Raw genomic sequence first — 27,449 nt, 5'->3', positions numbered from 1 at the left:
AACTTGAGGCCATTTCCTCTAGTCCTGTCACTCGTCACTTGGGAGAAGAGACCAACACCCACCTCCCCACAACCCCCTTTCAGGCAGTTGTAGAGAGCGATGAGGTCTCCCCTCAGCCTCCTCTTCTCCAGACTGAACAACCCCAGCTCCCTCAGCCGCTCCTCATCAGACTTGTGCTCCAGACCCCTCACCAGCTCCGTCGCCCTTCTCTGGACACGCTCCAGCACCTCAATGTCCTTCTTGGAGTGAGGGGCCCAAAAGTGAACACAGCACTAGAGGTGCGGCCTCACCAGCGCCGAGTACAGGGGCACAATCACCTCCCTACTCCTGCTGCCCACACCATTTCTGATACAGGCCAGGATGCCGTTGGCCTTCTTGGCCACCTGGGCACACTGCTGGCTCATATTCAGCCGGCTGTTGATCAACACCCCCAGGTCCTTTTCTGCGGGGCAGCTTTCCAGCCACTCATCCCCGAGCCTGTAGCGTTGCCTGGGGTTGTAGTGGCCAAAGTGTAGAACCCGGCACTTGGCCTTATTGAACTTCATCCGGTTGGCCTCAGCCCATCGATCCAGCCTGTCCAGATCCCTCTGCAGAGCCTTCCTACCCTTGAGCAGATCAACACTCCCTCCCAACTTGGTGTTGTCTGCAAACTTGCTGAGGGAGCACTCAATCTCCTCATCCAGATCATCGATAAATATATTGTAGTGCTTCAACTCCATAGTACTGAGTGTGCACATACTAATTTAGATGATAACATAATCAGTAGGGATCGAGATCCTGGTCAGATGGGAGAGGAAAATAAGCCCCCTTCCTGGCCTGGGTGAAGTCCGTTCAGGTTGCAAGTCAAAAGCTAACAGTGTTGCATCAACGCTTCCCTTGATACCACCTGCTAGTGGATCTTGGCAAGATCCACTGCCCATAAAACCCTGCTGAGTGGCACAACACTACACTGCTGCCTCCCAGGCCGTGGTCCCCGACTGCTGCCGGGCCAGGCTGTGCTGAGCTGGGCAGGTTGTACAGGGCCGGTTGCTGGTGTGGGGCTTGTCTTTGTTACAGTCCTCTGGAACTTCTCAAGAAAGAAAGAAAAACCTACCAACCCAAAGGGATCTTTAGCCAATTCTTAACATTCTTGGGTGGGAGCTGTCTGGTGTTGAAAACTTCTGCTTAGTTCTGCATTTTAGCATTTTCTCCTAGATTTGTGGAGCAGAGCTTCACTCTTACTTCTCTGTCAGAATCAATACCAGCTTCTTTCCAAGCAGAACATTTTGACCCTTTGTTTTACCTTCAACAGTAGCTTGTAAGTTTTCTCATCTCCAGCTATGCACACATGCAGACCAATTTGAGAGTTTATATTGTTCATTATCTAGCTGGAAATGCCAGTTCCTCCTCAAACCCTTCAGTACATCTTGTCCTGGAAAGGCAGCGATGGGGTTATGTCCTGCTGTGACCCAGTTCTGATGCTGGCGCTTCAGTCTGCTGAGCTTCAGCAGAACCACACACCAGACATGTTTTTTCTCAGCACTAGTCACTTCTGGAGCTGAATCCCCCCAGAGGCCTTTGCAGGAGAGCAGGGCTGGTCAGGGAAGGCAGAGCGGCTACTCACAGCTCCAGGTTCAGGAGCCTGGAAACTCCCGCTCCACATGCCTGTCTTCCTGCCGGTGTGAGAGGTGCATGGGTAAGGCAGATCCATGTACGAAATCAGTGAGCGCTTCCTCGTGAATACTGCCCTCTCCCAAATGGGGCCTTTTACCTTTTTGGTTCCTCACATACTTCTCACTGGCGAGAGAGTGACAGAGACATTCATCCCAAGGGAGATGTGTCAGGAGAGGCTATTTAAAATATAGAATAATGGGTCAGGTGTTTACTAGGGGACCGGGCGGTGGGGAGAGCATTCAGTCATCAAAGGCTGCTGGGGCAGGACACTGCAGTTTGCCTTGAAATCACCAGAAGGTTTTGGAGAGGTATTTTGTAGCCACACCATCAACGGACGAATTAATACTGGGCTCCATTCATCCTACATTTCCACAGTGGACAAAGGAGTCGTTATTTTTTGGAACTGCAGGCTCTATTATAACAGTATTATCACAGTCTTTTCCTCATCCCTGCTGCCACACTCTTCTCAAGCAGATCTTGCAACAAATTCACCCCCACTCAGCAAGTCCTCCAGGCCTGGTAGGTTTTTGTGCTGTGGATCTCAACAGATGGAGCAGTTGTTTTTTACTACCCCACTGAAGCTGCAGGGCAGAGACACTGCTGAGGGTGGCTGCCTGGTCTAACATGGGGTTTGCACATACCCTCCACACGGTAGTTAGACAAATGTCTTGAAGGTAGAGAACAGAAGCTAAATTCCCACTGGCTCAGGAAATATTTTATTCTTTGTATTTTCATTAAAAAATAAACATAGGAAACAAAACCACAGAACACTTGTGTGATAGAAACAAACGCAGAAGGTCAGAGCGTTGGCTGAAAGTGCATAATTAAGTCATGCTACCACGTCCCTGATCCCACCCTGTCCCCCAAGCAAGGAGTCAGCAGTAAGCTCAACGAGCAGCACTACACGGAGCCCAGGCACTGCGGGGGCCAAGCTGACGGCGGAGCCCGTGCTCCCAGAAACACAGCAAGGCAGGAGACATGCTGAGGAGAGAGTGCTCTAGTGAGCCAGTGATGAAGCTCTCACTTGGGGTTCGTGGGGCAGGCGAAGGATAGCTAGTGTAAGAGGATGTGGATTTACGAGGCAGGGGAATAAACAGCTGAGAACAAAGGCCAAAAGAGAATCCTGGATGTCACTCCAAAACGGCCCTGGAAGCAGAAAAATCCTAGATAAAAGGAAAATCAACACAATGAACTTGACTGAAAGGCTGACGTGGGTGCGCTGGACAGAGGTCTGTCCAGGGATGAACCCCAGTCACTCACCAGCAAGATCTACAGGGATAGTGGCAATTGTGTCCCTACTTTCAGGGCCTCTGCCAATGCGACCTCCCCCCAGGGGTGGGAGCAAAGGCACTGCTGCATCACAGCAAGGCTCCTGCTGCCAGAAAACGCGGTGCTTTGCAGCTGGGTCTGTCAAGCTCTTTGAGGGAAATATGATGTGATGAACCTTGCTGAGCCCTTGATCAGAGCACAAATGCTGCAGACCTGCTTCTATACCCGGCAATGAGCTTGTCCCCCTGCCCTCTGCTCCCTGCAGCCTCAGGCTTTTGGGTCTCAGTAGTTGACAGCTTTAATCTGCGACTCCTTTTGTGTGCAGACCTGTGAGGAACCTGCAGACGCAGCTACAGTGCAGGAACCCCTTACACATGCTCCCTCAATTTGGCTCTGCACTGACGTGCGCTCGAAGAGCATGTTTAAACATTCAGTATGTACAACATGATTTGAAGCTGGAACATAAGAGCAGCTGGATTCACCCTCACACATCCACATGGCCGAGAGCAACCAGAGGACCTGCGTGGTCCTGCAGTGGCTGAAGAGACCACCCAGTTGTATGTACATGTCCTTGGAAGCATTCACCAGGCTGGCTGATGCCAAGGCTGGGGCATCTCTGCTCTGCCGATAGACTTAGCCACAGGAACAGCAGAGAATGCAGCTTCTCCTGACCTACTTCACCACCTTTCTCCAGCTTCACACAGAGCCCCTGATTTCAAATGACTGCTGAGATAACACGTTTACGCACATGCTCTAGTCAAAAGCAGCACAGAAAGCTGCTGTTCTGGTGCCTGTTTCCACAGCATCCACAACTCTCAAGAACAGTCACTGCAAATCACTTGGGGCTCTTCCTCCAGCCAAGACTTTTTAGGATGTTCTTCTTTGTAAGCTCCCTCCACATCACTTCTCCCGAAGGACGCAGACTCCAGCGTCACAGCGCTGCATCCCCAGGGAGGTTACCACTTCCCAGTTGTCAATGATTGGATCATAGCACTCAATGCTGCTCAGCAGTGAGTTGCCATCGTATCTGCAAGGACAGAAAGTTACAGGTGAGGGATGCTGCTGAAGGAAAAGGTTGAGGCATTCAGAGCCCTTTCTAGGAGGCTGGACAGCTGCATACAGCAGGAATGGCCTGAAATAAAAACACTGCATTAGGCTCCCTTTTGCTGTCTGCTGCTGCTCTCCTGCCTGTCTTGGCCCTGGACCATCACGCTGCCTGCTTAGGTTGGACACAGTGACTCTGTGGGCTGTCTCCTCTCATAAAGCTTGAAAAGTAAATGCGAGGAGAGGCCACCTGAAACAGGGCAGCAGGCTGCGTCACTTAAACTCAGTTGTTCCAGCAAACAGACATGCAGGGCATCTCCCTCTCCAGCCCAGGGCAGCCGCTTACCCAGCGATTGCATACAGCCTTCCCCGCAGCACGGTGGCCCCCACATAGCAACGGGGGGTTGTCATGCTTGTTACAGTTGTCCAGGAATCCGTGCGTATGTTATAGGCTTCCACGGAGGAGAGATGTGCCGTCCCATCGAACCCACCAACTACATAAATATGGTCATTCAGCAGAGCCACTCCAGCCCCTGGGGAGAGAGAAGGCAGCACAGTTACACCACGAGCAACACCGTCAGCACCATGCCTGGGGCTCGCTCTTACAAGGCTGAACTAGGTCAGTTCCTCCCTCTTCAGAGGATGTTTTCTTATGCTTGTATCTCCCCAAAAAGAGCTGTCATAACCCAGCGTCTTCCGTTGTTGTTGTCTCTGATACGATACACGAAAACCTGTAACTCCACTAAATGCTGCTGAATCTCTGGCATAAGGGGGACTGAGCAACACTGCAGCCAGGGCAGCAGTAGCAACATAAGATGTTCACCTTGGCTGAAAGACACCCCGACCCCCTGAACAGACCAGCACAAGACTCAGTCTGCTGGCGGGGAGCTGGCTAGGACTCTGTCACCACAACAAGTTTCTCTGGTGTTACCCAGCTCCTGGCTGTTACGAGGAGAATGATGTTGCTCCATGTGAAGCTGGAGAGGGATTTCTTTGACATTGCTCTTCTGGGAGGCAGGGAAATGAAAACTGGTGTCCACTGCACTGTCACAGAGGCGTAAGTGGCCGAAGCATCTGTCTGAATGGCTGTTCTCACCTTACCCCAGTAAAAGCACTCAATAGTACAGTTGGCCCAACTGGGAATTTACGACAACAGCAGAAAATAAGGCTCTGCCAGCCTCTGTTCCTCATCTGCAGCCCCCTCCACGTAAAGCACCACAGACCGCAGTAAGATAACAATGCCTGAGGTGCTCTTGCCAACAGCCGCTGCTGTTTCAAGCTGCATCTCAACAGCACAGTAAACCCTGTCAGGCTGTGACCATCAACATGTTGCACTGATGAATATCCCAAAGGAAACAAGCCAGCTACCCTGCGGCTCTTGGGCACCAATCTGTTTCTTCTACAAACAGGGTATAAGAGACTTTCTGTTCCACTAAATGCAACCTCGCCTTCACTGTCTGTCCTTGCCGAGAGCACCAAAACAGCTGGGAATGGTCAGGCTGCCCCGATGGCCTCTCTGATAGCTTCAGGGAGGAGGACTTTGGCTGAGAAAAGAGACCAGACCAAGGCCTAATCAGGGAGGTTGTGTCTAGCAATGCAATATGGCCATGGTGTCTGAGGGGGGCCTACCTCCAGAATCTGTCCTAAGAGGTGAAGAGAAACAAGGAGGAGACAACCTCTGTGAATAAAGGCAAGATTGTCCTGGTCTTTCTTGGAATTCAAAGACCGGCAAGCAGACATCTCTAGAAAGAGTATCAAAGCCTTGTGGCAAAAGAAGTCCTACAGGGTCCAAGGTCACCAGGATGGTCGGACTGGAACTGACACCAGGATGGAGGTTGCAAGTGCAACTGATATCTAAGCTACTAATAGTTCAGGGTGTTAGTACTACAGAGTGGCAGCACAAAATCCTGGGCCAAAAAATGTTCTTGGGTACACTCTCATTTCAGATCACAGTGCTCCAGGTCACAGCGCTGAGGAAGGAACCTGCCTGAGTCAGTGCCGGGGTCAAGAGCCTCACAATGTTCCTGCTTGCTTGTGGCACTGAGGAGCCTGCTCTGTGGGCTGAGGCACTGCTACCAAAAGCCTCTGAGTCTTGTAGGAAGCTAGCATGGACCTGGGAAATGCTTCTTATAAAAGGCTTTCCCCTTGAACTCTTTGCTTTTGGTCTAGCCAGAAGCCATCTTCTCTGGTGCACACAACAGACCCTCTGGGGAAAGCCATCTCATCTGTAAGCTTTCTAGAGATCCGTGGATAGGCCTCGCATGTTGCCTCTGACATAGGAAAACCCACAGATTTTAATCACATGTTTGTATGTGGGGTCTTCCTGGATGTGGAAAGTGACCAACTTCTAAATCAAATCCATTCTTGGCATATGGGAAATACTTTCCAACCCACACTTAACAGGAATAGCCCTGTCACAGGAGTAAATATTTAAAGCTTGGGGTTTTGGTGAATGCCACTGCAGGCACAAGAAAGCTTAAATGTTTTTAAAACAGAGACCAGTTTTAATTGAGTAACCAGCACTTGTCCCTAAACAAGAACACTGCAGCAGAGAACAAACAGAAACAATGCTGCCTAGGCTAATTGTAAAGGACATTTATTGAAAGAACTAGACAAAAAGCAACTTCAAAAGGGTTTTGAAAGAGGGCCTGTAAGCACAGCAGAACTACTCCATAGAGAACTGCAAAGCTGTGGAGGCACTGAGCATCCTGCCCATCCACACGCAGCTGAGCAAGGCCACCGCTGCTCGCTAGCACAGCCATGAAGATCTAGGACAGGCAGCCTGAGGCGCAGTGCAATAGCAGAGGGCCAACACTTGAACAAACAAGACCTGCATGAGCCCCACAGGAACTCCTCTGAGAAATGAAGGAAAGCTGAGACAGAAAGTTACTCCAAAAGTAGGATTTAAACTATATTTTTCTCCTAGGTACAGCTGCCAAACTTAAAGCTCAGAGAGGGTGCCAAGCACGAAAGACAAACTAAGAGTTGGTGACGGGTAATTTATGTGTGACTGCACCATGTTTCAAGCCATTAGTGTAAGACTGTTGCATCACGACACTGCTCTGGCAGCGCTGCTCTCTGTGTTAGTGGTGCCGCAGGAGCTGATGCCCAGCTTTTCACAAAGTGGAGTGCAGGGGAGTGCAGGTGAAGGAGGGCCTGCCAGAGCTCTCCTGCCTTTGCCGTGTCCTGTCCAGCTGACAAGCACCGACTTAGCAAACTGTCCCATTGTCTTGCACTACAGTTCGTAGTTTGTTCCTTGCTACCTTTTCTCGAACCTGCACACTGTTCCTAGTTATGGACATCACACAAGACTTCCTCTCTCTCCCTCCCATTCCTCTACACACATGTTAGCATGGGATGGAGACGTCAGGCATGTGAAAATTAATCTTTCTCTTGGAGAGTTAAGTCAGCATGTCCTAAAGTCATCCCTTCTCAAAGCCAAACTGCCCACTGGGGCCAGTCAACATCCTCCAGGGCAGCAGGACAAGCCAGCAGTGACTGCTTCCTCAGTGTAGCACAAAACATTTTGACCTCAAGGCACTGTGGGCTCTTACCTGAGCGCTTAGTGGCCATTGGGGTGACATTTGTCCAGTGTCCAGTGTGGGGATCATACCTCTCTACAGAATTTAGTATGTTCAGCCCATCATAGCCACCTGAAACAAAATACAGGAGCAAACCATGGGTCTGACTTCTGGAAGATGTTTTCTGTGTAGAGAGCAATAACATGCCTGGTTCATCCTTAGTACAGAGTTGCACTGCAATCAGCACAACTCACAACGCGCCGGGGCTGGCAGAACAAAGAGGATCTCTGCAGCTTGCAATGCCACACTGGAGCCAGCTCAGAGCAAGCTCTGCGCCTGCACTGCACAGGGCCGTGCTGGGAGACAGCATCACCTCTCTGAACCAGCACAACCAGCTTAGCACCGCACTGCCCAAAGCTGCCTCTGAGCATGCTGATGCCAATGTTAATGCCGTCCTGCTAAAGCAGATGTACAGCTTCCAGACTTGGCGCTGGCTCAGGGGTCTGTGTGCTGCAGCCGCCAGCTGACGCCATGAGGCTACACAGTGTAGGCTGGGATGTCTCAAAGAGCTGTTTCACAAGAAGATACCAAGAAATCTCATTGTGCAGCTTCAGCAAAGGAGCAGCGTGCTGGCATCTGCCTCGGGGGACAGTGTGAGGAAGGGGAATTTGGGAGAGGGAAGTGAAACCCACAAACCAGTGTCCAATATCTGTGACTCCCCAGGAACAGGACTGCAACAAATGGAGGTACAGTGCTGGGCCTGCCTTTTCTGGGGCCCAGAAGGCATATCTACAGAACAAGCTTACTGAAGTCTTCAGAGTGATTTGCCCTCTAGCACTCTCACCGTATTCACAGCTGGCATGGGTCTCTGAAAATGAAATGAGTGCTACAGAAAGGAGCTGGAGCACATACAGCTCAGGATACATTTCTGGAGCACTATAGCCAACATTGCTTTGTGTGGAGCAGATGTACCCTCTGTCCTGTAGCTATCTGCTTCATCTCTAGGGCATCTTAGCCACTGCCTAGTCCTGCAAACCTCAGCTGGCGTTGCTCATCCCCCGCACCTCATCCGCCCCTCAAATGTAGGCTGATCGTGTCCCATTTGCTTCTGACAGCATTTACCGTAGTTATATGGCAGCTCCAGTCCAAGCCCTTGCAATGGTAACGGTAAGAACAGGCTGTGTTCGCTGACAGAGCTGTGCAATGCCCAGCGCAGTGAAGTTAAATCTTGTCTTCTAACCCAGACATGTCATAAGTGGTGCTCCCTACAGACAGCATCTGCACTGTCATTTCTGTAAAATGCAAGTATTTGCGGAATGTCTAGAGGTCCTAAGGGTACCTACCGAGGCAGTAGATAACTCCATTAGCTACAACAAGCCCTGCTCCTTCCCGTGCTGTCTGCATGTCTCCCAGCATACTCCACTGATCAATGTTTGGGTCGTATCGTTCCATACTGGTGTGACGTCGGCTTCCATCAAACCCACCGGAAACATAGATCATGTCTGCAACGTTAGACAGAGGTTGGACTCAGCAAGTCAAGTATCAAGTGTGCACATGGAGCAAGCAGGCCCTCACAGATGGAGCAAGCCTACAACAGGGACTGCAAAATACAGGAACAACTACAGATCTTGGCACCTTCGAAGCTTAAGACAAACGCAGCCTCCTCACCCTAGCTCACTGCATTAGCCTGCTCACAGACCCAACAAACTAAACAAACATAAAACCCATCTGGCCCTTAAATCTGCTAATTGCTGGTGGATGAAAGAGAACACGCACACCCCAGTTATTTTTTTCATGCTGCAGAACCTACTGAAACACTGCTATGCCCAAACCCTGCCTAGCACTAGCCACTACCATGGAGGCAAGCACTACCTCCCCAAAGTAAATGCTTACAAGGTAGTAAATGCACAGGTAGCAAAAGGAAAGAAGATCTAAAAGGCATGTCTGGATCATCAAGTTCAGTCCCTTATACTGGATAACCTAATTCATGCAATGCTTTCACAAATCTGTCACCTTCAAAGCAGCTGCATTTTTAAGAGAATTTTCATTAGAATAATTATTAACACTCTAAATGAATAATATTTAACCATTATTAATTATTAAGACGATATTCTAATATAAGCATTAAAGCAGAGAATATTCATTAGTGTAACTGCTATTTTAATGGCTAGAAAACTTCCTCTCATTTCCACACCGACTTTTCCCTGGCCTATTTATAACCATTTGTTCTTATTCAATTGTTATATTGCTCATTTCCTTCTCATGCCAAGTTATACTAATAGAGAACAATCATATCCTCTCTTGGCCTTTTCTTTGCCAGCATAAGCAAGCTGAAGTGCTCTGGTTTGCTCAGTAAAGTAGTTTTCCTCTTCCAAGTCTGTCTTAAGAATCCTTCTCTGCATACGCTCCAGTTTCAGCCTCTCTCCAGTGCTGGACGGTTATTGCTGTAGTTGGTGTCCTGTGCTCAGCAATATGTGACACTGCCACCACCCCGAGAGCTTCCCACGCCATAATCCCTCATAGAGTTCCTTTCCCTCGATGCACAGACACATGCCGTAAGAATGAAGCGGAGGCCAAGCTCCTCTCAGGATATGTGGGCAAGTTTTCCATTTTTACATCCAAATGATGAGAAGCCAGAATTTCATACTCACCTCCTCCCTCGGAGCCATCCCACTCTGCACATACCAGCTCAGGGCATTTCAGGACGAGAACAGAACAGGCTGTAGTGCCCTGTCAGTACAGTGACCAGGACATACCTCCAAGGGTTGTGGCTCCTGCCAGACCTCGCCGTACATTCATCGGAGCCACGGAATACCAGATACCATCCTCATCTGATGTATAATCCAAGCACTCCACTGAGCTGAGACGAGAGCGACCATCATACCCCCCAATCACATAGATGCGATCATGCAGGGACACTGTAGCAACGTACCGCCTCTTACGGGTGATGCTCTAAAACAGTAAAAAGAATAAAAAGAACAAGGAGAGGAAGTAACACTGATACATGGAGTTCTTCCATCCTCTTCTGCGGCTGTTTTGGAAAATGGCCCCCAATATAGAGGCAAACAGCACTATGGATTTAAAGGATACAGCTCTGGCTAAAATGCTTAATAACTGCGTCTGCCTTCTGTACTCTCTCTCTGCCATGGTCTCTTCTCATGGTCAGGACTCTTTGCACTAAAATATTTTGCATTAAACGTCATTTATTTTACACTGCTACTGAATCTTTGATGCATCTCAGGGGTTTGTGTGCCTCCCACTAGCTCCCTGCAGAGACTGTTAATGGGAAAATGCAGAGACTCGGAATAGTTGATGAAAATACCTGAAGCTTTTAGCCTCCAAAAAAGAACAGAATTTTGGGACACCAGGTAATACAGGGTCTTCTGTGATTAGCGATATTAAAGAAGAGGCAGTTCTCCATCATTTCCCACAGATAAAGGCGATTTTCAATTTGGGTAGAAATAGTCTTCAGTGCAGGAATTCTCTCTTCCTTACTATCTCCCATTATGCTCAGAAACAAAGAAATCAGAGAGATCACGCAGGCTGCCTGAAAGCAGGACTGATTACACTGTCCCTGTTGACATTTCAATTATCATCACTAACCTTAAAGCTTAACACCCCTTCAATAAGAACCATGATAGCTCTTACTCCCACCACAAAGATGCGGGTTTCTGTAGGCTCATCTGATTAGAAGTATGACAACCACCTCTTATACAAAGCTTACTTAGCAAATCTGCAAACGTGAAGCGGTTTCAGCATTCGGTATGTAAACCTCAGCAACTCTAAAGAATTTATGGCAGAAATTCTAAGCAGAACACAAAGGATAGCCCAAAGAGGAATGTTACATAGCTGATGCTACAGGATCAGTGTTTGATCGCAGCCTGTTCAACCCACTGGTTGGCAAAAATGGCCCCTTACTGGCAAGAAGCTCCACTCCTGAGTCTTCGGGTCATATTTCTCCACAACATCAATAGGTGACTGCTGGCTGCCAAAGCCGCCGATCACAAGCAGGACTTCATTAGCTCCTAGAGAAAAGAGGCAGAACAAAGTCAAGTCAATCCCTTCACAAGCAAAGGGTCACCTCAGGGAAATCACCTGAAGAATCTCTGAGCCTTCCTTGGTGCAACAAGCCACCTCTAAATCCCTGTTTTCATCACTACTCTGAAGCTGGCACCTAACCTGGGTACAGTCACCCGGACTCCCTCTATCCTCAGCAGGGAGGAAGAGAAACTCTTCCAGGGTGCGTGGCAGTAAGATTAACTCTGGTGTTAGGAGCTGTCTGCTGGAGGGCTGTTCCTCCTAATGTTAGAGGGACTCTGAGAAGACAAGCTGGCTAAGTTAGGTGCTGAAGTTGGCTCAATAAGATCTTCTTTTGTATTCTTCCCACAGTTTTTTTTTCAAACCTCTTATCACCGCATCAAAGCTGAAGGAGGATGGCTGCTTCCCTGCAGCCTCCTCACAAAATAGGGCCTTCTCCCCTCGTCTGCAAATGACATCCAGACCAGATGGCACCTTTGTTCACCATTTCACTGAGGAACAGCTCAGGCTGACTGAAGCCTGAAAAATTAATGAAATCTTTTCAGAGGAATTGTCACTTAAGTCTTATGTATTTTATTTCAAAGTTGCCTTCCCTCTACTTTCTTTCCTCCGAGATTATCCCTGAATTTTTCTTATTTTCTCCCTGAGAGTTAAATAAGACTTGTGACCTAGAGAGTTTTAATTTCCCTTGTAATGATTGCCTTAGCGGTAGGTTTCTATCATAGTTTTAAAAATAGATGAGCATCCCCTGAATCCCTTGGGCCTTTCCGCAACAGTGAGTTTTACTAGAGTTTAGAACTGTCCAGCTTTTCATTGCAGAAGGACTGAACACGGAGCAACAAAGATTTAACAAGACTCTGTCTGTCACAAAGCAAAACAGTTGCCACCTCAGATGAAGGACAATAATATAGAAAATAACCGGGAAGGATTCACAAAAGAGCTTCAACAACAACTTGGAAAGCCTCCTGTACAGTATGACAGCTAAAGTGCAATCGTTTCAGTTTATCCCATAGAAAGTTAATACACAACTTGATGACAGTTTATAAGTGACACATGATAAGAGCATTCCTGATAGCAGATGGTATTGAACCACTTAAAAAAAGGTAGGGCTGAATCCAGAAGATGAACCTTAGCAATAATGTGCACAGTTTTTGCCTGTATAACTGAACAATAAAACAGTTCTGTGATGTCTCCTTCATCAGGTGAAGCATTTAAACTAAGAACAAAATTAAATGTGGCTTTCTAAAATGACAGGTTGAGCTGAACTGTATGTCATTGAAACTGATGTAGGATGTTCCCAGAAAAACAGGAGACGCGCTGTGGCCTGGACTATGCTGGAGGTCAAATCACATCATAACAACATTCCCTTCAGGCCAAAAAATCTAATCAATATGTCTCTCTGGCAAACCTAATTTGCCCTCCTCCTTCAGTTGATAAACTGCTTTCTGTCCCTTAAAACAGTGTTAATAACAGGAAATGGCCGTGAAGGGTTTTTCAGGGTCCCTGTTCACTACACAAGCAGCAGCACTGGAGAACACGGGAAGGTTTGCTCGCAGGAAGAGCGGTCCGTGCTGGCACCGATGGCAGTGCCCTGTGAGTGCGCCCGGGATAAAGGCATGGCAGAGACAGTCCAGAGAGAGTGAGTCTAAAGACAAGAGAAGGGGCATCAGGTGAGGAACGGCCACAGTCATGAAGAAGCCAGTAAAGTACTTTTCCTTCTTCTGCAGGTCATTCCTACTGTTTATGTTGCTCTCAACTGCTTACAGCCCTAAGCCAAGCATTTTCCCAACAATTCAGTGACTGTGCTTGGTAGGAGTTACTGAAATAGAGGAAGAAATCAACATTTATTTGCCTTAACAAGACTGGGGGGAGGAAGTACCTCTAAAAGGAGAGAAGGACATCTCCATCTCCCTCCTTGTGCCTTCCCCTCTAAGATTCCTCGCTGAAAACTTATTTTCACTGTAACACAGCTCTTTCTGTTTCTGACACTGATACCTGCCTTTTTAGACAGGAAGAAACTCTTCCTGCACTTCTTGGACAGCTGCATGCTGAGACAAACATATCTGGAGGCACCAACAATGCAGGAAACTGCTTTTACAGCTGAGGCCTGGGATTCAAGGCAACCACCTAGTCCCTGCATTGCCACTAAGCAACTGTGCTCTGAAAAAAACCTACCTCTGTCCTTTGCTCCAGTCCCCTTTCTGTACCACTGGGGACTGTGGATTGACAAGTTACTGCTGCAAAGCACTTCAGTGCAATTACAAGGCACTAGACATGGTGTATAATACAATACCGGCCGATGCCCCAGACCTTCTCAGTGTCCTTTCCTTTGCTGCTCACCTAAACGTGCTCTTGTCCTGGGTCCTTGCATCTGACTCCGGAGCTCGGGCCGAAGATGAAATTTCTTAGCTTCATCTACGAGGTCTCTGCACTGCAGACTGCATCGTATAAAAGGCTGAGGAAAAACATGAGTCACTGGTACATGCAATGTATTTTAAGATCCCTCATAAGAACTGTCCTAAAGCCAACTCTCATCAGTTCAGACAGCATTAAAACGACTTGTATGCAGGCTGTGGCTAGCAGTGTCATGGTGCAAACACTGCACGCATGGAAATACAAAGACAACTTAAGGCTGGACTGCAGCTGAAAAGATACGGCTCTGTTTTCACACAAAGTCTGGCACTGCAGTTTCCAGAATGAAAATAACTACATTGGAAAACTAAGGAAAAGCCACTTCTGCTACATTTAAGACAGCAGAATTATGTCTGAGAAGCATGACTGGCAGTGAAACTACACTTGAAATCAGTTTGGCTGGATCTGCCCCACATAATCAACTCTCACATTGCACCTGCCATCAAAGAAGAATCAAGGAGCACAGCACAAGAAAGCAGTTTTTAGCTTCATCCCAGTGCACATGGGACATGGAGCTATGAAACGACTACAGAAGCAGTAAGGTCTTCTTTAAAAGAAGTGGGGGGCACTGCAGCCCAAGGACAGTCTCATCTCCTCCTTGCATAATGCCATGTAATTACCCACCCTGGCTGAAGGCCCGGGCCAACCTCCCCCCAATGCTCAGCGTTCAGTTCCCTTTGGGTATTTGGTGCTATATGCTGCTGCAGTTAAGTTAAGATTTATTTTTACAAGTTCATGGTGCTCGTGCAAGAAGGCCAGGGTGTTCAGAGCAGCTGATGCCATACAGAGCCAACACTCTACTCTTTATGCTGTCCTAAGATGATGATATCCCACCAACGTGTGTCACCTCCAGTCTGGAGAGGCCATCCTGTGCAGTAAGAAAGCTGAGGCCCTGTATGCACACTATCTTAGGCTGGTTTTGGAACAGATCTAATTGTTTTGGTACCAGTCTCTTTCACATTAGCTTCAATTTCAGTTTAAAGTGGACCATAACAATCTGACTAAACACATTTTAGCTCTGGCACAACTTAACTGCCTGTTAGCTGCCCTTATTTAAGAACATCCGTAAAAAGCAGATATATCACATTAAAGATGAGCATTGCTAAATCAGCCATTTCTCTATGTAGAGAAGTCTGTCATTCAATATTCAGCACCTGCCAGGTGACAAAGGCTAGTAACCACTGATTACCTCACATCACCATCAAACCAGAATGCTGGTTTGAACTTCTCTGTGCCTTCCTGTCAAACCTTGCATGGGGTCAGCATCACTTCCTGGTTGGAATCAAACTTCCATTGCAAAAGCTTAATTATCTCTTATCATCATCCACATTTTGGTTTGCCTCTGCAACATCCCAGCCACCCAGAGCATTAGATATGGCTCTGACTTCTGTGTTGGCCCTGGACGGATGTAGCTGCTGTCCTTCTCATTCAAAGGTACCTGCTTGCCATCTGCACCTGAAAAAATTTCTGAGGAGCCATTTCCCCCCTAGGATCGCGTGCCAGCAGCCTTCAGCCTAGAGAAGGAGACCTGCTAGTGCTTACGAATGAAAGGCAGAAAGCACTTGTTAGTTACCTGTTACAGTTTTCAACAGAAAGGTGCTATATATATCAGGAGACACTGACTAATTGCTCTGGATGGGATGCCCTCCCACCTGAAAAGTAGGATGCTGTAACTGCTGGTACAGCAAACTACTTCTGAGTAAAACAGTGGGCACTCCAGCTGAACAGGGACAACTCCACAGTGTCAACATCAAAAAGCATCAGCAGAAAAGCAGCTTTTAACATGTTCTGTTAGGACAGCAGGAATCTAACCAGGGAACATGGCAATCACACACAGATACTGGCTCCCAGCTGTTCTGTGTCCACGGACGCTGGCTGCCAATACCTCGGTGTCGATGACGTCTGTGATGTAGCGGGGGGTGAGAAGTGGCATGCGCACGTACTGCAGCAGTTCTGGCAGCGATGCTTCCCTTTCTTTTTTCGAGTGCTTCACCCAGTTTATAACTGCCTCAAAAACTGGCTCTTCAGAGTCCACCTGGAAAGAGGAGACACACACACTGATCAGACTGCAGGATATTACTTCAGCAACTGCTGTGGAACAGACAACTTCGAGGCTGTTGACACTGCTTCACAGCTAGCAAGAGAGCAGGACATTTCAAGTAAGAGTTTGTTATGGAAATTCCCATGAGCTGTATTTACAAGCACTATGAAATTTCCCCATTTTCTTTCCTTTAAAACTGCATTTGTTTTCTCCTTACAACTGAGATCAACAACTGGCAGTACGAGTGCCAGAAAAGTAAGCTTTACGGTACGCAGCAGAGCCAGAAGCTGGGAGCCACCACTTTTGAGAGAGCCCAGTGACTGGCTGTAACTCGCAGGGCAGCTCCCCCGACTTCTCAGCGGAGCAGGAGTTACGGTCCTGCAAAATGCAAAGTACCATCGTAAAGATGATTGGAATCACGTTTCCTTTTTACAGAACAGTGTCTTGCTGAACCCCCTGCAGCCCCATGCCCATGCACTGCCCCTTTAACAGCCGAACCATACCAGGTACATTTAAGGTTTTTTTCATTTCAATCCACATTTAAGAAACAATAAAACCAACTGGATTTCAGAGTGGAGAACCCCAGGGTGTGAATGTTACTGTTCTGACTAGTTTATTTCTCTCTCCATTTAGGACCAGCACATGCTGGTGCTTACACCACTTCCAGAGATTACACTGACTAAACCGTCTACATTTGATACTTTTAGAGAACCTCAGGTACTTTGGACATCTACGATTACGAAAAGCAAAAAGAATTGTAAAAAGCTCTATAAATATATTATTTAGGCTTGGTTTTCTTTTGCACATCTTCAGATCATCCAACGTAAAAGCAAATCAGACATGAATTTATCATCATGAGGTCTGTTAACTGTTATTAAATATGACGATAAAAGGAGATACTGTAATAACAGGATTGAGCCTTCCCACCGATATATGACTGGTACACTTTGAAGTTCAGTTTGAAGCTGTCTGTTGCAGAATGTTCTGAAGCAGGGAGCCACAGAGGTTAATTACGTAAGGCAATTCTTCCCAGCCATTGATTTATATTTGTTACAGTGTAATTTGAAATGGCCTCTTTCTAGTTGAATTACAGGGAAAGGACAATTAGAGCTCACAAAAGGAGAGCAGAGTACTTTATTGTTTCCAGTTTTCCCAACCTCCTCCTCAAATGCAATAATCCCACATCGTTTTATCCCCTCCTGAACTGACTGTCCTCTGAAATATTTAACAGTTTGTTGTTCGTGAAATCATTTCTGTTTTCTGATAAACGATGAGTTAACACTAAACACAGCATCACAGCGAGGACCTGCCATTATACCTCTTGAACAGCCAGGGGATTTTCCGAGGGTGCTCCCTCAGTACCCTCTGATACAGCACATCACCCCTGCACTGGCACAGCAACAGCTAGATCTGCTCCATTCTCCTTCTTAAGGTATTACAATGAATGCACACCTCACTGTGTGTCTGCAAGGCCTGAATCAGTCCTTCCAATCCACAATGAATTTTACTTTGCCTGCGTGGATCGTCTGATTAGTTCGGCTGGGTCGTTCTCAAGTTCCTCATTATTTCCTCTTCACTGTCCAGAAGCATTGTGTCAGTACTCGCCACAACCCACGTAAGCTCAAACCCTCACAGCATTAAAGCTGCGGCTTGTTAAACACCAAACACACTCGGCCTTTCTCCACTGCTGATCTCAGCCTGTGCCAGCATCTTTCACTACTATCTTGCATGCTCTTTGTCAAGCAGACTTACTAACAAGAGGATGTCAGCTTGGCTGAAAGCCGCTTTCAGGGCAGACTTTCAAGGCATACATCAAAAATTCTCCTCTGGCTACCCCTGTATTGGCTTTTCAGGAATTCCAGCAGAGATATCACTTACATTGGTTTGCTTCTAAGAGTTCATGTTACTGTGAACTCTGAATAGTGATTGCTTCAATCACTTCTTTTAGAACAAAAGCAAACGTCAACTCTCAACGAAGTCCATCTCAATTAAAAAAACCAAGTCCCCTCCCCATTATCAAGGAACATTCAACTTATTTAAATTCTCAAGAACATACATATTCATAGAAAAATTGGAAAAAAGTATTTGACAGGTTCCAGCCAAATAGTAAATCCTCCACAAACCACCCTCTGGGAACAAAATCTGCATATAACTTGCTGAAGAGTCAGACTACCCGGCACCATCATGCATTCTGCTGCTTGTAGAAGTAGAGGACACCCAAATGCCTGGGATGACACATGCATTCCTTGTGCTGCTGAGTAGCATGCAAAGGTCTACAAATAGAAGTTAAAGTCTTGGGGGTATTTCTGAAATGTAGGCATTGAGACAACTTGTCTTTGTAACCTCTGAAAGCTCCTCCAGGGAAAGGAAGAGACAAGGGAACAAGAACTCTGCAGAGGTAACTACCTGTGATTGCCTCACTTGCAAGAAACACTTGTGTGACAACAAATGCTTACATAGAAGCTACATGTTACTGATCAATTTCAGATTACATGGCAAAAAAAATTAGAAGCTTCTTGGAAATTAAATTTCAGATTGAGGAGCTGTGTGAGAAGTCCACCCTAGCAGTATGGACTAATTTCTGACTGGTTTCAACGTTTTACTTCAATGCTTTGCACAGTAACGGTATTTTTCAGGTTTTACCTGAATTTCATCACACTTGATGAGCTTTTCAACCTCTTCTTGATTTAAGAGGATAAACTCTTCATGCTGAACCACCTCTGGAAAATGTTTCTGGCTGAAGACCTCTGCAGCTTGCATTAGATCAACACAATTGTGTGTCTCAGCAAAATCCCGAATGCCCAAACAATTTGATGGATCCAGCTGGCTTTCTAGAAACTCACAGCAAGCTTGTTTCACACCTATGGAAAATTGGAGGGGTGAATGAGCACTGCATGCTTACTATCAATCCACTGCTTTGGGAAGGGCTTCAGAAAAGAAAGTTCTAAACAATAATGAAAATCCAACTCAAATAACAAGCTTAAAAATACCACAGAAACACACACATGCAAATATTTCTTTGGAGGGACGTGAAGACACTAAGCAGTAGACCATGTGTTTGGGCTGTTTTGATCTTTGGCTATTCTACTTAAACGCAAAAATTAAATAAATACGATACTAGGAAAAGACTCAAATGTGAGATGTACTCAGCTTCATGGATTATAAACAAAAAATATATATGCTAGTGGGTATGGCTACCAGATTTCTAGGTTTTCTCCAATGTCTTTTTGATAGTTGCCTGGAATTTGGGATAATTGCCTGGGATAGTTCCATAGGTGCACGTGCAATGACATCAACCAGTTTGTTTACGACCCAGGCACACCATGATGGCGGGTCAAATGACATCAAGGATTTGCTTATTATTGTAAGTTGACTGAGCTGTAACATTTATGTGCTATACAGCCCACAATTCCTCCTGGGAATTCTCACGCAGAAATACAGTAGCCCAAAGCATGGAACAATAACCTGTTTTATCATCTTTTTTCCACCCAAGACAGGTCCTCTGCCAATGAGACCACAACGCACAGGATAACAGAAGAAATTAGACATAATCACTTATAAATACCATGCCTCCCACGATCTGTCTTCCATTTACAGAAGGTCAGATAAACCAAATCTCTGAACAGCAACAGTTGTGCAATTTGTGCTGATACTCGGCAATTACCTTTCAGCTGAAGCAGACATGCCGCTGGGAGCAATTCTTGGACATTTTCTACTGTCACGTGAACAGTTTCTGTATATACAAAGTCTAGCAGGATTTCCATGGTGGAGGCTGTCAGTCCCTGGATATCTACGTAGGGTTTATCTTTCTCTGAGAGCTGTAAATTAGAAGGGAAACAAAGGCTTATTTTTCAGTAATGTGATCAAAAAGCCAACAATGCAGTTTTTTAAAATGTGATCTGTCAGAGAGGGTTCAACAGAGATTTATCCTTTCTCTTGTTGTGCTTACTGAAGAGTAAGGGGAAGAAGGGAATTTCCCTCCAGAATTCACTTACAAGGTGAGTAAAAGATACAAAGTTCATTATGGATTGGGAGGACAGTCAAACTGCATTGTAAAACGAGCAAGCTGAGATTAGAGATAGCCGAAGTTACATGTGTCATTTGTGCAAGACAACTAAACTCTCTCCTCCATGCCGTAACTCCAAGCTTTACTAAAAGGAACAGTCCAGGGGGATTCCTGGGGCTGGATGTGTATGACATGCTGCAGTTTACACAGAGTCCCCACCTCCCCACTCTGCTCTAAAACCAAACCAAATAAAAATGTTTCCTAACTGTTCAATTCCTGATCCATTCTGCAAGCTTATAGAGAAGGTTCCTAAAAAGAAAGACTATTTATGGCCAGAAAGTTCAGAGTTAAAGGTTAAATGTAGGTTTAGCTTAAACATGTGAAAGTAAAATGATAGTACATACAGTGACGATACTTACACAATCCTGACTTTGTCCCCTGAGCATTTAATCACGTCTAAGATACATAATTTTGGAATAATTATTTTTCCAAGGAATGTTACCCTCTCAACAGTCAATCTTTGGGAACAGTAAATTCTGTGAATCCACCAAATTTGCACCTCTATAGGTACAATACTGAGATTATATTTGACAAAGCATCAGCTTTGTGGTTCAATGCATCCATCATGAAGCTGCTGGCACAGCATCTGACGATTCATGAACAATGGGCTAGCAGGTGGACTCACTAATCACACTCTGCACATAGCTGCAAGCTCGTCGGCATGAATGGACCTCAACAGAGGATGTCTCCACGCAGCACGCTGCAAAACCAACCTTTTTTCCCCATGACTTTTGAAGAAGTAGTCAGTATCAGCAATAGCACGATTCAGAAGAAAACCCATGACTTTTCTTGCCAAGAATGCGCCTGAAGTTGCTTACAGACAGATGGAGCAGAGACTCAGCAAACAGAAAGCATGATCAAAGCACGATCACTTGGCTTAGAATCTGCTACAGTTGGGGAAAAAGGAGGTAATACAGAAGTAGAGAAAATAAGAGCAGTCAAGGATATTCCTACAGAGGCATTCGATGACACAGCAGCAGAAGGGAAGAAATGTCTCTGCTGAGACTGAGCCATTTCTATGATGCAGAGAGATACACTTCACAGTAGAGAAGAGAAACCCAGGAGGTAATGATGACACTCGAAGTAATTTGAGGGAAGAGGCCTTTCAAGTCTGTTGACACAGTGAACAAACTTTATGGCATCCAGAGTCAGAAAGGAACAGCAAATTACCTTGTCTGACCTGCTGTATGACAGGCCATGCATTGTATTTAGAAGCTAAAATGAGTTCCTAACTTGGGCTAGACAAAACATTCCCAAAACAAGACTAAGCTGTTTGGTACAGCAGACAAAGGACACAGATGTCACCAAAGGTCAGAACTGATCAGAGATTCCAACAAGCAAATGGAGATGTACACCATACATACTTACAAGAGAGAGGATAAGAAGTTACCAACATCTATTGACAGGAGATTACAAGGGCACCAGACCTCCTGGTAGTGGATTACACTGCATCAGGTAGAAGCTGTAGACATCTGTTCTTCACAGATCGGCCTGGAGCTGGTAAAGAAGCTCCTGTCCCCACAACCAATATTCAATAACCAGCCATGCACATACTGTCTTTATACTGTTGACCAAAACACAAACCGTGGGAACAACACTAATACTATAGAAATGATCACCTCCTGCTTCCCTTGTATTTCTGCTACACTCCACTACTTGGTTGTTATTTGGCTCACAGTTTACTCACGTGCTAAGATTGCTTGGAAGGATGAAAATATTTCAAGTAACTTCACACAATGTATGTGATGCAGAATAACTTGGGATCCTAGCATCGTACCTTAAAGAAGGATCTCAGAGTGGAGACAACTTGATTCTGAACATCCTATGAAGACTCTGGGCTGTAGCTCCAGATTGCATGGGCAGTGTTAGAGAACTGTACACAGTGCTTGATGCTGTGCTGTTGGGACAGAGAGTCCCTTTTTTATCAATACATCCACATATTTGGACTCAAGCAATGCAAAATTAGGGTCATACAATGCTGCTCAAAACACAGTGCAAACAGCTTTCCTTTTGCAGGTGTTTAGTGGTATGAGACGTATCTCAGCATCTCTGCTGTTAGAATTTCAGATTAGTTTCCCCCTTTGTTGTTTAATAACAGAGTTCACAGAATCACAGAATCACTAAGGTTGGAAAAGACCTGTAAGATCATCAAGTCCAACCTAAAAAAAAAAAACAACCAAAAAACAAAAAAACCACCCACCAACCAAAAACCAACCCACCCAACACCACGCCCATCAAGCCACATCCCACAATGCCACATCCACACGCTCCTTGAATACCTCCAGTGATGGTGACTCCACCACCTCCCTGGGCAGCCTATTCCAATGTTTCACCACTCTCTCAGTAAAGAACTTTTTCCTAATATCCAGCCTGAACCTCCCCTGGCGCAACTTGAGGCCATTTCCTCTTGTCCTGTCGCTAGTCACTTGGGAGAAGAGACCAACACCCACCTCTCTGCAACCCCCTGTCAGGTAATTGTAGAGAGCGATGAGGTCTCCCCTCAGCCTCCTCTTCTCCAGACTGAACAACCCCAGCTCCCTCAGCCGCTCCTCATCAGACTTGTGCTCTGGACCCCTCACCAGCTCCGTCGCCCTTCTCTGGACACGCTCCAGCACCTCAATGTCTTTCTTGTAGTGAGGGGCCCAAAACTGAACACAGTATTCGAGGTGCGGCCTCACCAGCGCCGAGTACAGGGGCACGATCCCCTCCCTACTCCTGCTGGCCACACCATTTCTGATACAGGCCAGGATGCCGTTGGCCTTCTTGGCCACCTGGGCACACTGCTGGCTCATCTTCAGCCGGCTGTCGATCAACACCCCCAGGTCCTTTTCTGTGGGGGAACTTTCCAGCCACTCATCCCCAAGCCTGTAGCGTTGCCTGGGGTTGTTGTGGCCGAAGTGTAGAACCCGGCACTTGGCCTTATTGAACTTCGTCCGGCTGGCCTCAGCCCATCGATCCAGCCTGTCCAGATCCCTCTGCAGAGCCTTCCTACCCTCGAGCAGATCAACACTCCCTCCCAACTTGGTGTCGTCTGCAAACTTGCTGAGGGAGCACTCTATCCCCTCATCCAGATCATCAATAAAGACATTAAACAAGACCGGTCCCAAAACTGAGCCCTGGGGGACTCCGCTTGTGACCGGCCGCCTGCTAACCAGCAGGAAGTAAAGCAGTAAGGGATTGATACTCCCTAATACAAGCACATTTCTAACACGTCATAAAAAGTATGCAGCAGTACAGATCCAGAGATCAACTGCAGCATCCAGGAAAACACATTCCCATAATTAAGGGGAGTCATTTGGAGACATCAGGAGTTCTACCGCAAGATGCCAAAGTTGCGGAAAGCCTTAAGGCAGGGGCTGCAGGTCACAGCTCTGTTGTGAAACGTAATGTTGCTGTCTCCCATTCCATCCATAAATCATGCAACTCACTCTGCAGAGAATGGGCCTAAAATTTTGGAACCACTTTCTCATCCAAGGCCGCTTCTTGTTTTTGCCTTCACTAATGCAGATACACAAAAGTATATTGTAATAAAGCCCTCCTATTTCTTCTCACTTATAGGAGAAAAGAAATGCTGGCATGACAGTGCTTAATATGTGGCTCACTGCATTCTGGAAGGTGTTCACAGTACAGTGAAGATGACCATGCAAGAACCTGGAAATGGAATTTGTTTATTTTCAGAATAAGACAACTATTTCTCCACATTCTAGGGGGAAAAAAACCTTCAAATTCTAGAACACACCATCCAAGAGAAGACAGACACTAATTTATTTCTGAGGTGGAGCCAATGATCAGCTCTTAACACATCCTGAGTTATGCTAAGTTGTTCAAACAAAGACAGAAATGCCAGGGCACAATTAGGATTCAGAGGAGCATTTGCTAAAACTGCTCTTCAGTTTGCACTACAAGGAAGAACCTGTAGGTAAAACCGATGGGCGATGGGCGTTTCAGTTTTCCCACACTACTCAGCACAGGGGCAGAGGGAAATGTTGTCAAAAACCAGGGGTTCAACAGGTGATTGATCAGTGGCTTCTCCTCATTCTGGAAAATGGGAACAGAAAACATGAAGAAATTGATACTAAGTAAGACTGAGAACTTTTTGAAGTAAATGCTAAAGTCAGAAGTGAGAGAAGGAAGGAAACTAGAGACACATGGATTGGCAAATGCAGTTCTTTATGATGCTAAACTCTGATGACAGTCTCAATGCTACACTGGCCATGCACAGATGTAACATCATGAGTGACAGTGGGCATAACCCAGGGATCAGATCTGAGCAAAGCCTTACGTAGCCCAAGTCTGACAAAAGCCACACGTTGCAGCTAGCCAGGTAGTCCCCAAATTTGCAGGAGGTGAGCGATGAAATGCAAAGGAAGCCCTCGCAGAGACTATTAGTCCATTATGCAATCCGGTGTTTTGAATTCCCTAAAGTTACAGCCATGGCCAAAACACTCTGTACCCACAAGCGTTTGGAGAGCAACCAAATGCTGTCCCTTTACGCTCAGCAACATACTTGTCACTGACACACATAGGAAGCAGGTCCACTTTGAGGCTTACCAAGCTGTCATTTCCTGGAGAGAACGCTCTACCACAAACAGCCATTGTGTGTGCCACTTGGCAGGTTTGTCATTCCGGGGTTTCCATACGAAAAAGCAAATTTGGAAGAAATACAAACTAAGCAAAAGAAGTAAAACCCTTAAATCAGTGGCAATTTGGCAGCGTGAGAGATCAAGCTGTCGTGCCCACTGGGCACTGGATGAATTTATTTCTCTAGGAAGAATTACGTCTGTGAATTAAGGTCACTACAATGTTACAGTTAAAATGAGACTATGAAGCAGGAAGGAGAGACGATCTCAGCTTAGATCCAAAGTATACCAATCCTCAGCCTTTGTTAGCAGCCACAAAAAGTTCTGTAGCACACAGAGCAATCAGATCTCTGTAGACTGCCTAGATAAAGTCAAAAGCATGGACAGGAACGTAGAGGCAAACACAAAGGAGCAGAGACAGTCTGCTCTACTGCTGTGCACCTTGAAGCTATTGGTAAACAGCCTTTAGGGACTGAATTTGCTCTGTGTATTTTTTTTTAATTACATTTCCTTGATGCAGAGAAAGAGCATAAACCTGCCAAATTTACAAATTTTGTGAAGACATGGACAGAAAATATATTGGTATGCGGTCAGTCCCCAAATGTCTTTTTTTGGTTGCTTTGCACAGGACTATAAAAACTAAAACACCTGCTCACCCGACACAGCACTGAAAGAAGCAGGCACACAGGCAGCTCTGCCAACAGTGTTCACTGCTGGATAAAACAAAGAAAATTATTCTCTCCTGCAAGGAATACTGGGCTAGCAGGGAGGTCTTTAGGACCTTTGAGCTACTTAGTAATTTTTCTCCCTGCTAATGGGGAAGTTGCTAGGATAAGGAAAGCACCTTCTGTAAAAAAAAAGCCACAAAAATTGATTCAAACTTATAAAAGACAAAGCCAGGCAAAGCATCTTATATTTTAACAATACAAATGAGTGCTAGCTTTAGCTCAAATATTACCTTTCAGTGATTCAGAAAAATAGCACGCAGGTAGTTCGAGCCAGTACAGTAAGTACCGTGAGAGCAAAAGTCCTCACAAGCGAGATTTGCCGAGTACAGCAACAGGGGCTTATAGTGCCCCCCCAGCCTCAGTGCTAGAGGTTACATCCTCTTCACAAGAGCAACAGCACAACCCAACACGTACCAGCTGATCAGCCCGTGCGAAACAGAGACCAGAACATGAGTTCAATACCCTCCATTTCAGTTTTAAAGGGTTGCCCTAATTCATCACCCGGTCTAAGACACACACCACGGCTCGCACAGCTTTGCACTAGGGCTGGTACCCTTGACAAGCAAGATGCCCAGAAGCAGGAAGACCGTAAACCACCACTAGAAAAATGAGTAAATGTAACAGAACCTGCCGGTTTGCCAGCTCAGCCTGGCAGCTCGCTGGTGCACAGGTTGGTCACGCAGCAGACAATGATTCAGGACCGCGGTCCCAACTGCAGCCTCTATCTCCCACCGTGCCATGATAAAGGACTCCGAGGCCTCCACGAGGAGACCTAGAATCACCGCGAGGGGCTCCAGGGCCACCAGGAGAGGATCCAGAGGGCTCCAGGGCCACCAGGAGAGGATCCAGAGGGCTCCAGGGCCACCAGGAGAGGATCCAGAGGGCTCCAGGGCCACCAGGAGAGGATCCAGAGGGCTCCAGGGCCACCAGGAGAGGATCCAGAGGGCTCCAGGGCCACCAGGAGAGGATCCAGAGGGCTCCAGGGCCACCAGGAGAGGATCCAGAGGGCTCCAGGGCCACCAGGAGAGGATCCAGAGGGCTCCAGGGCCACCAGGAGAGGATCCAGAGAGCTCCAGGGCCACCAGGAGAGGATCCAGAGAGCTCCAGGGCCACCAGGAGAGGATCCAGAGGGCTCCAGGGCCACCAGGAGAGGATCCAGAGGGCTCCAGGGCCACCAGGAGAGGATCCAGAGAGCTCCAGAGCCACCAGGAGAGGATCCAGAGGGCTCCAGGGCCACCAGGAGAGGATCCAGAGGGCTCCAGGGCCACCAGGAGAGGATCCAGAGGGCTCCAGGGCCACCAGGAGAGGATCCAGAGGGCTCCAGGGCCACCAGGAGAGGATCCAGAGGGCTCCAAGGCCACCAGGAGAGGATCCTGGGCCACCACGAGGGGCTCTTGAGAGACCCAGGGCCACCACGGGGGGATCGAGAACCACCATGGGGGGACCCAGGCCCCGCTGCTGAGCAGCTTGACAGGGAGCAGCCCGAGCAGTGGGCGGCCCTGCCTCCTCCACCCAGGGAGCACCCAGGGCCGGCGGCAGCCCGCGGTCTCGGGGCGCACCGACCTCGCTGGTGAACATGGCGCAGAAGTAATCGCTGCAGGCGGCCAGGACGATGCGGTGGGCCGGGAAGTCCTTGTGCTCCACGCGGAGGGTGACGTCGCAGAGCGTGTTGCTCTTCCGCAGGGCGTTCATGGCGTTGAGGATGGACTTGGCGTGCGAGTTGGTCATGATGTCCTTGGGGGGGGCCATGGCGCCCGGCACCTGCGGGCACAGCCAGCACGGCCACATGTCACGGCCCGCCCGCCGCGACGCCAGGGGGCGCCCTCCCGCCGCGCCGCGCCGCGCCGCCCCTCCCTCTCTCCTTCCCTGCCCCGCCCGGGTCGCCCCCGCCCTGCGCCGCGCAGGCGGCCACCGGCCACCGGCCGCCCGCAGCCCAGCGGCCCCCGCGGCGCGGCTTCCCCGCCGAAACGCGGCGTCGCCCGTCTGGGGCGGCCCGGCCACACTCACCGCCGCGGGGAGAGGTCCCGGCCCGCACACCTCGCCTCCCCCCTCCCTTCCCTCTCCCCGCACGGCGCGCTCTGATGGCGTCATTGCGCC

The 27,449-nt window shown here is 47.5% G+C and overlaps 1 protein-coding gene across 2 annotated transcripts; it reads right to left on the bottom strand.

Annotated features, from left to right (window-relative positions):
• Window positions 1–2,346: 2,346 nt before the first annotated feature.
• KLHL12 (kelch like family member 12) lies at window positions 2,347–27,443 on the bottom strand. Of its 2 annotated transcripts, XM_059831158.1 has the most exons (12): window positions 27,360–27,443; window positions 26,916–27,113; window positions 19,643–19,796; window positions 18,622–18,839; window positions 15,823–15,972; window positions 13,866–13,980; window positions 11,406–11,512; window positions 10,244–10,439; window positions 8,831–8,989; window positions 7,521–7,619; window positions 4,313–4,499; window positions 2,347–3,949 (listed from the first exon to the last, which is right to left on the bottom strand). In XM_059831158.1, the coding sequence occupies exons 1-12, from the start codon at window positions 27,441–27,443 to the stop codon at window positions 3,823–3,825; spliced, it is 1,794 nt and encodes a 597-aa protein (XP_059687141.1). In that variant the 3' UTR covers window positions 2,347–3,822. The 2 variants fall into 2 exon arrangements, with proteins under 2 accessions (XP_059687141.1, XP_059687142.1); XM_059831159.1 differs by lacking the exons at window positions 7,521–7,619; window positions 8,831–8,989 and having other exon boundaries at window positions 27,360–27,388.
• Between the last annotated feature and the right edge of the window lie 6 nt (window positions 27,444–27,449).

The sequence above is a fragment of the Gavia stellata genome, chromosome 30, assembly GCF_030936135.1.
Source record: "Gavia stellata isolate bGavSte3 chromosome 30, bGavSte3.hap2, whole genome shotgun sequence".
Lineage (NCBI taxonomy): Eukaryota > Metazoa > Chordata > Aves > Gaviiformes > Gaviidae > Gavia > Gavia stellata.
Note: the sequence above shows the minus strand (reverse complement) of the source record. Positions and strands in the feature narration are given on the sequence as shown.

Excerpts from the sequence above, each read along its gene's own strand:
- KLHL12 (XM_059831158.1), bottom strand. The coding sequence starts at position 27,443 with ATGACGCCATCAGAGCGCGCCGTGCGGGGAGAGGGAAGGGAGGGGGGA. Across the intron at positions 11,513-13,865 it reads CAGGACAAGAGCACGTTTAG|GAGCTAATGAAGTCCTGCTT; the intron begins GTGAGCAGCAAA and ends TCTTTTCTCTAG. Across the intron at positions 3,950-4,312 it reads AGGCTGTATGCAATCGCTGG|ATACGATGGCAACTCACTGC; the intron begins GTAAGCGGCTGC and ends CTGTCCTTGCAG.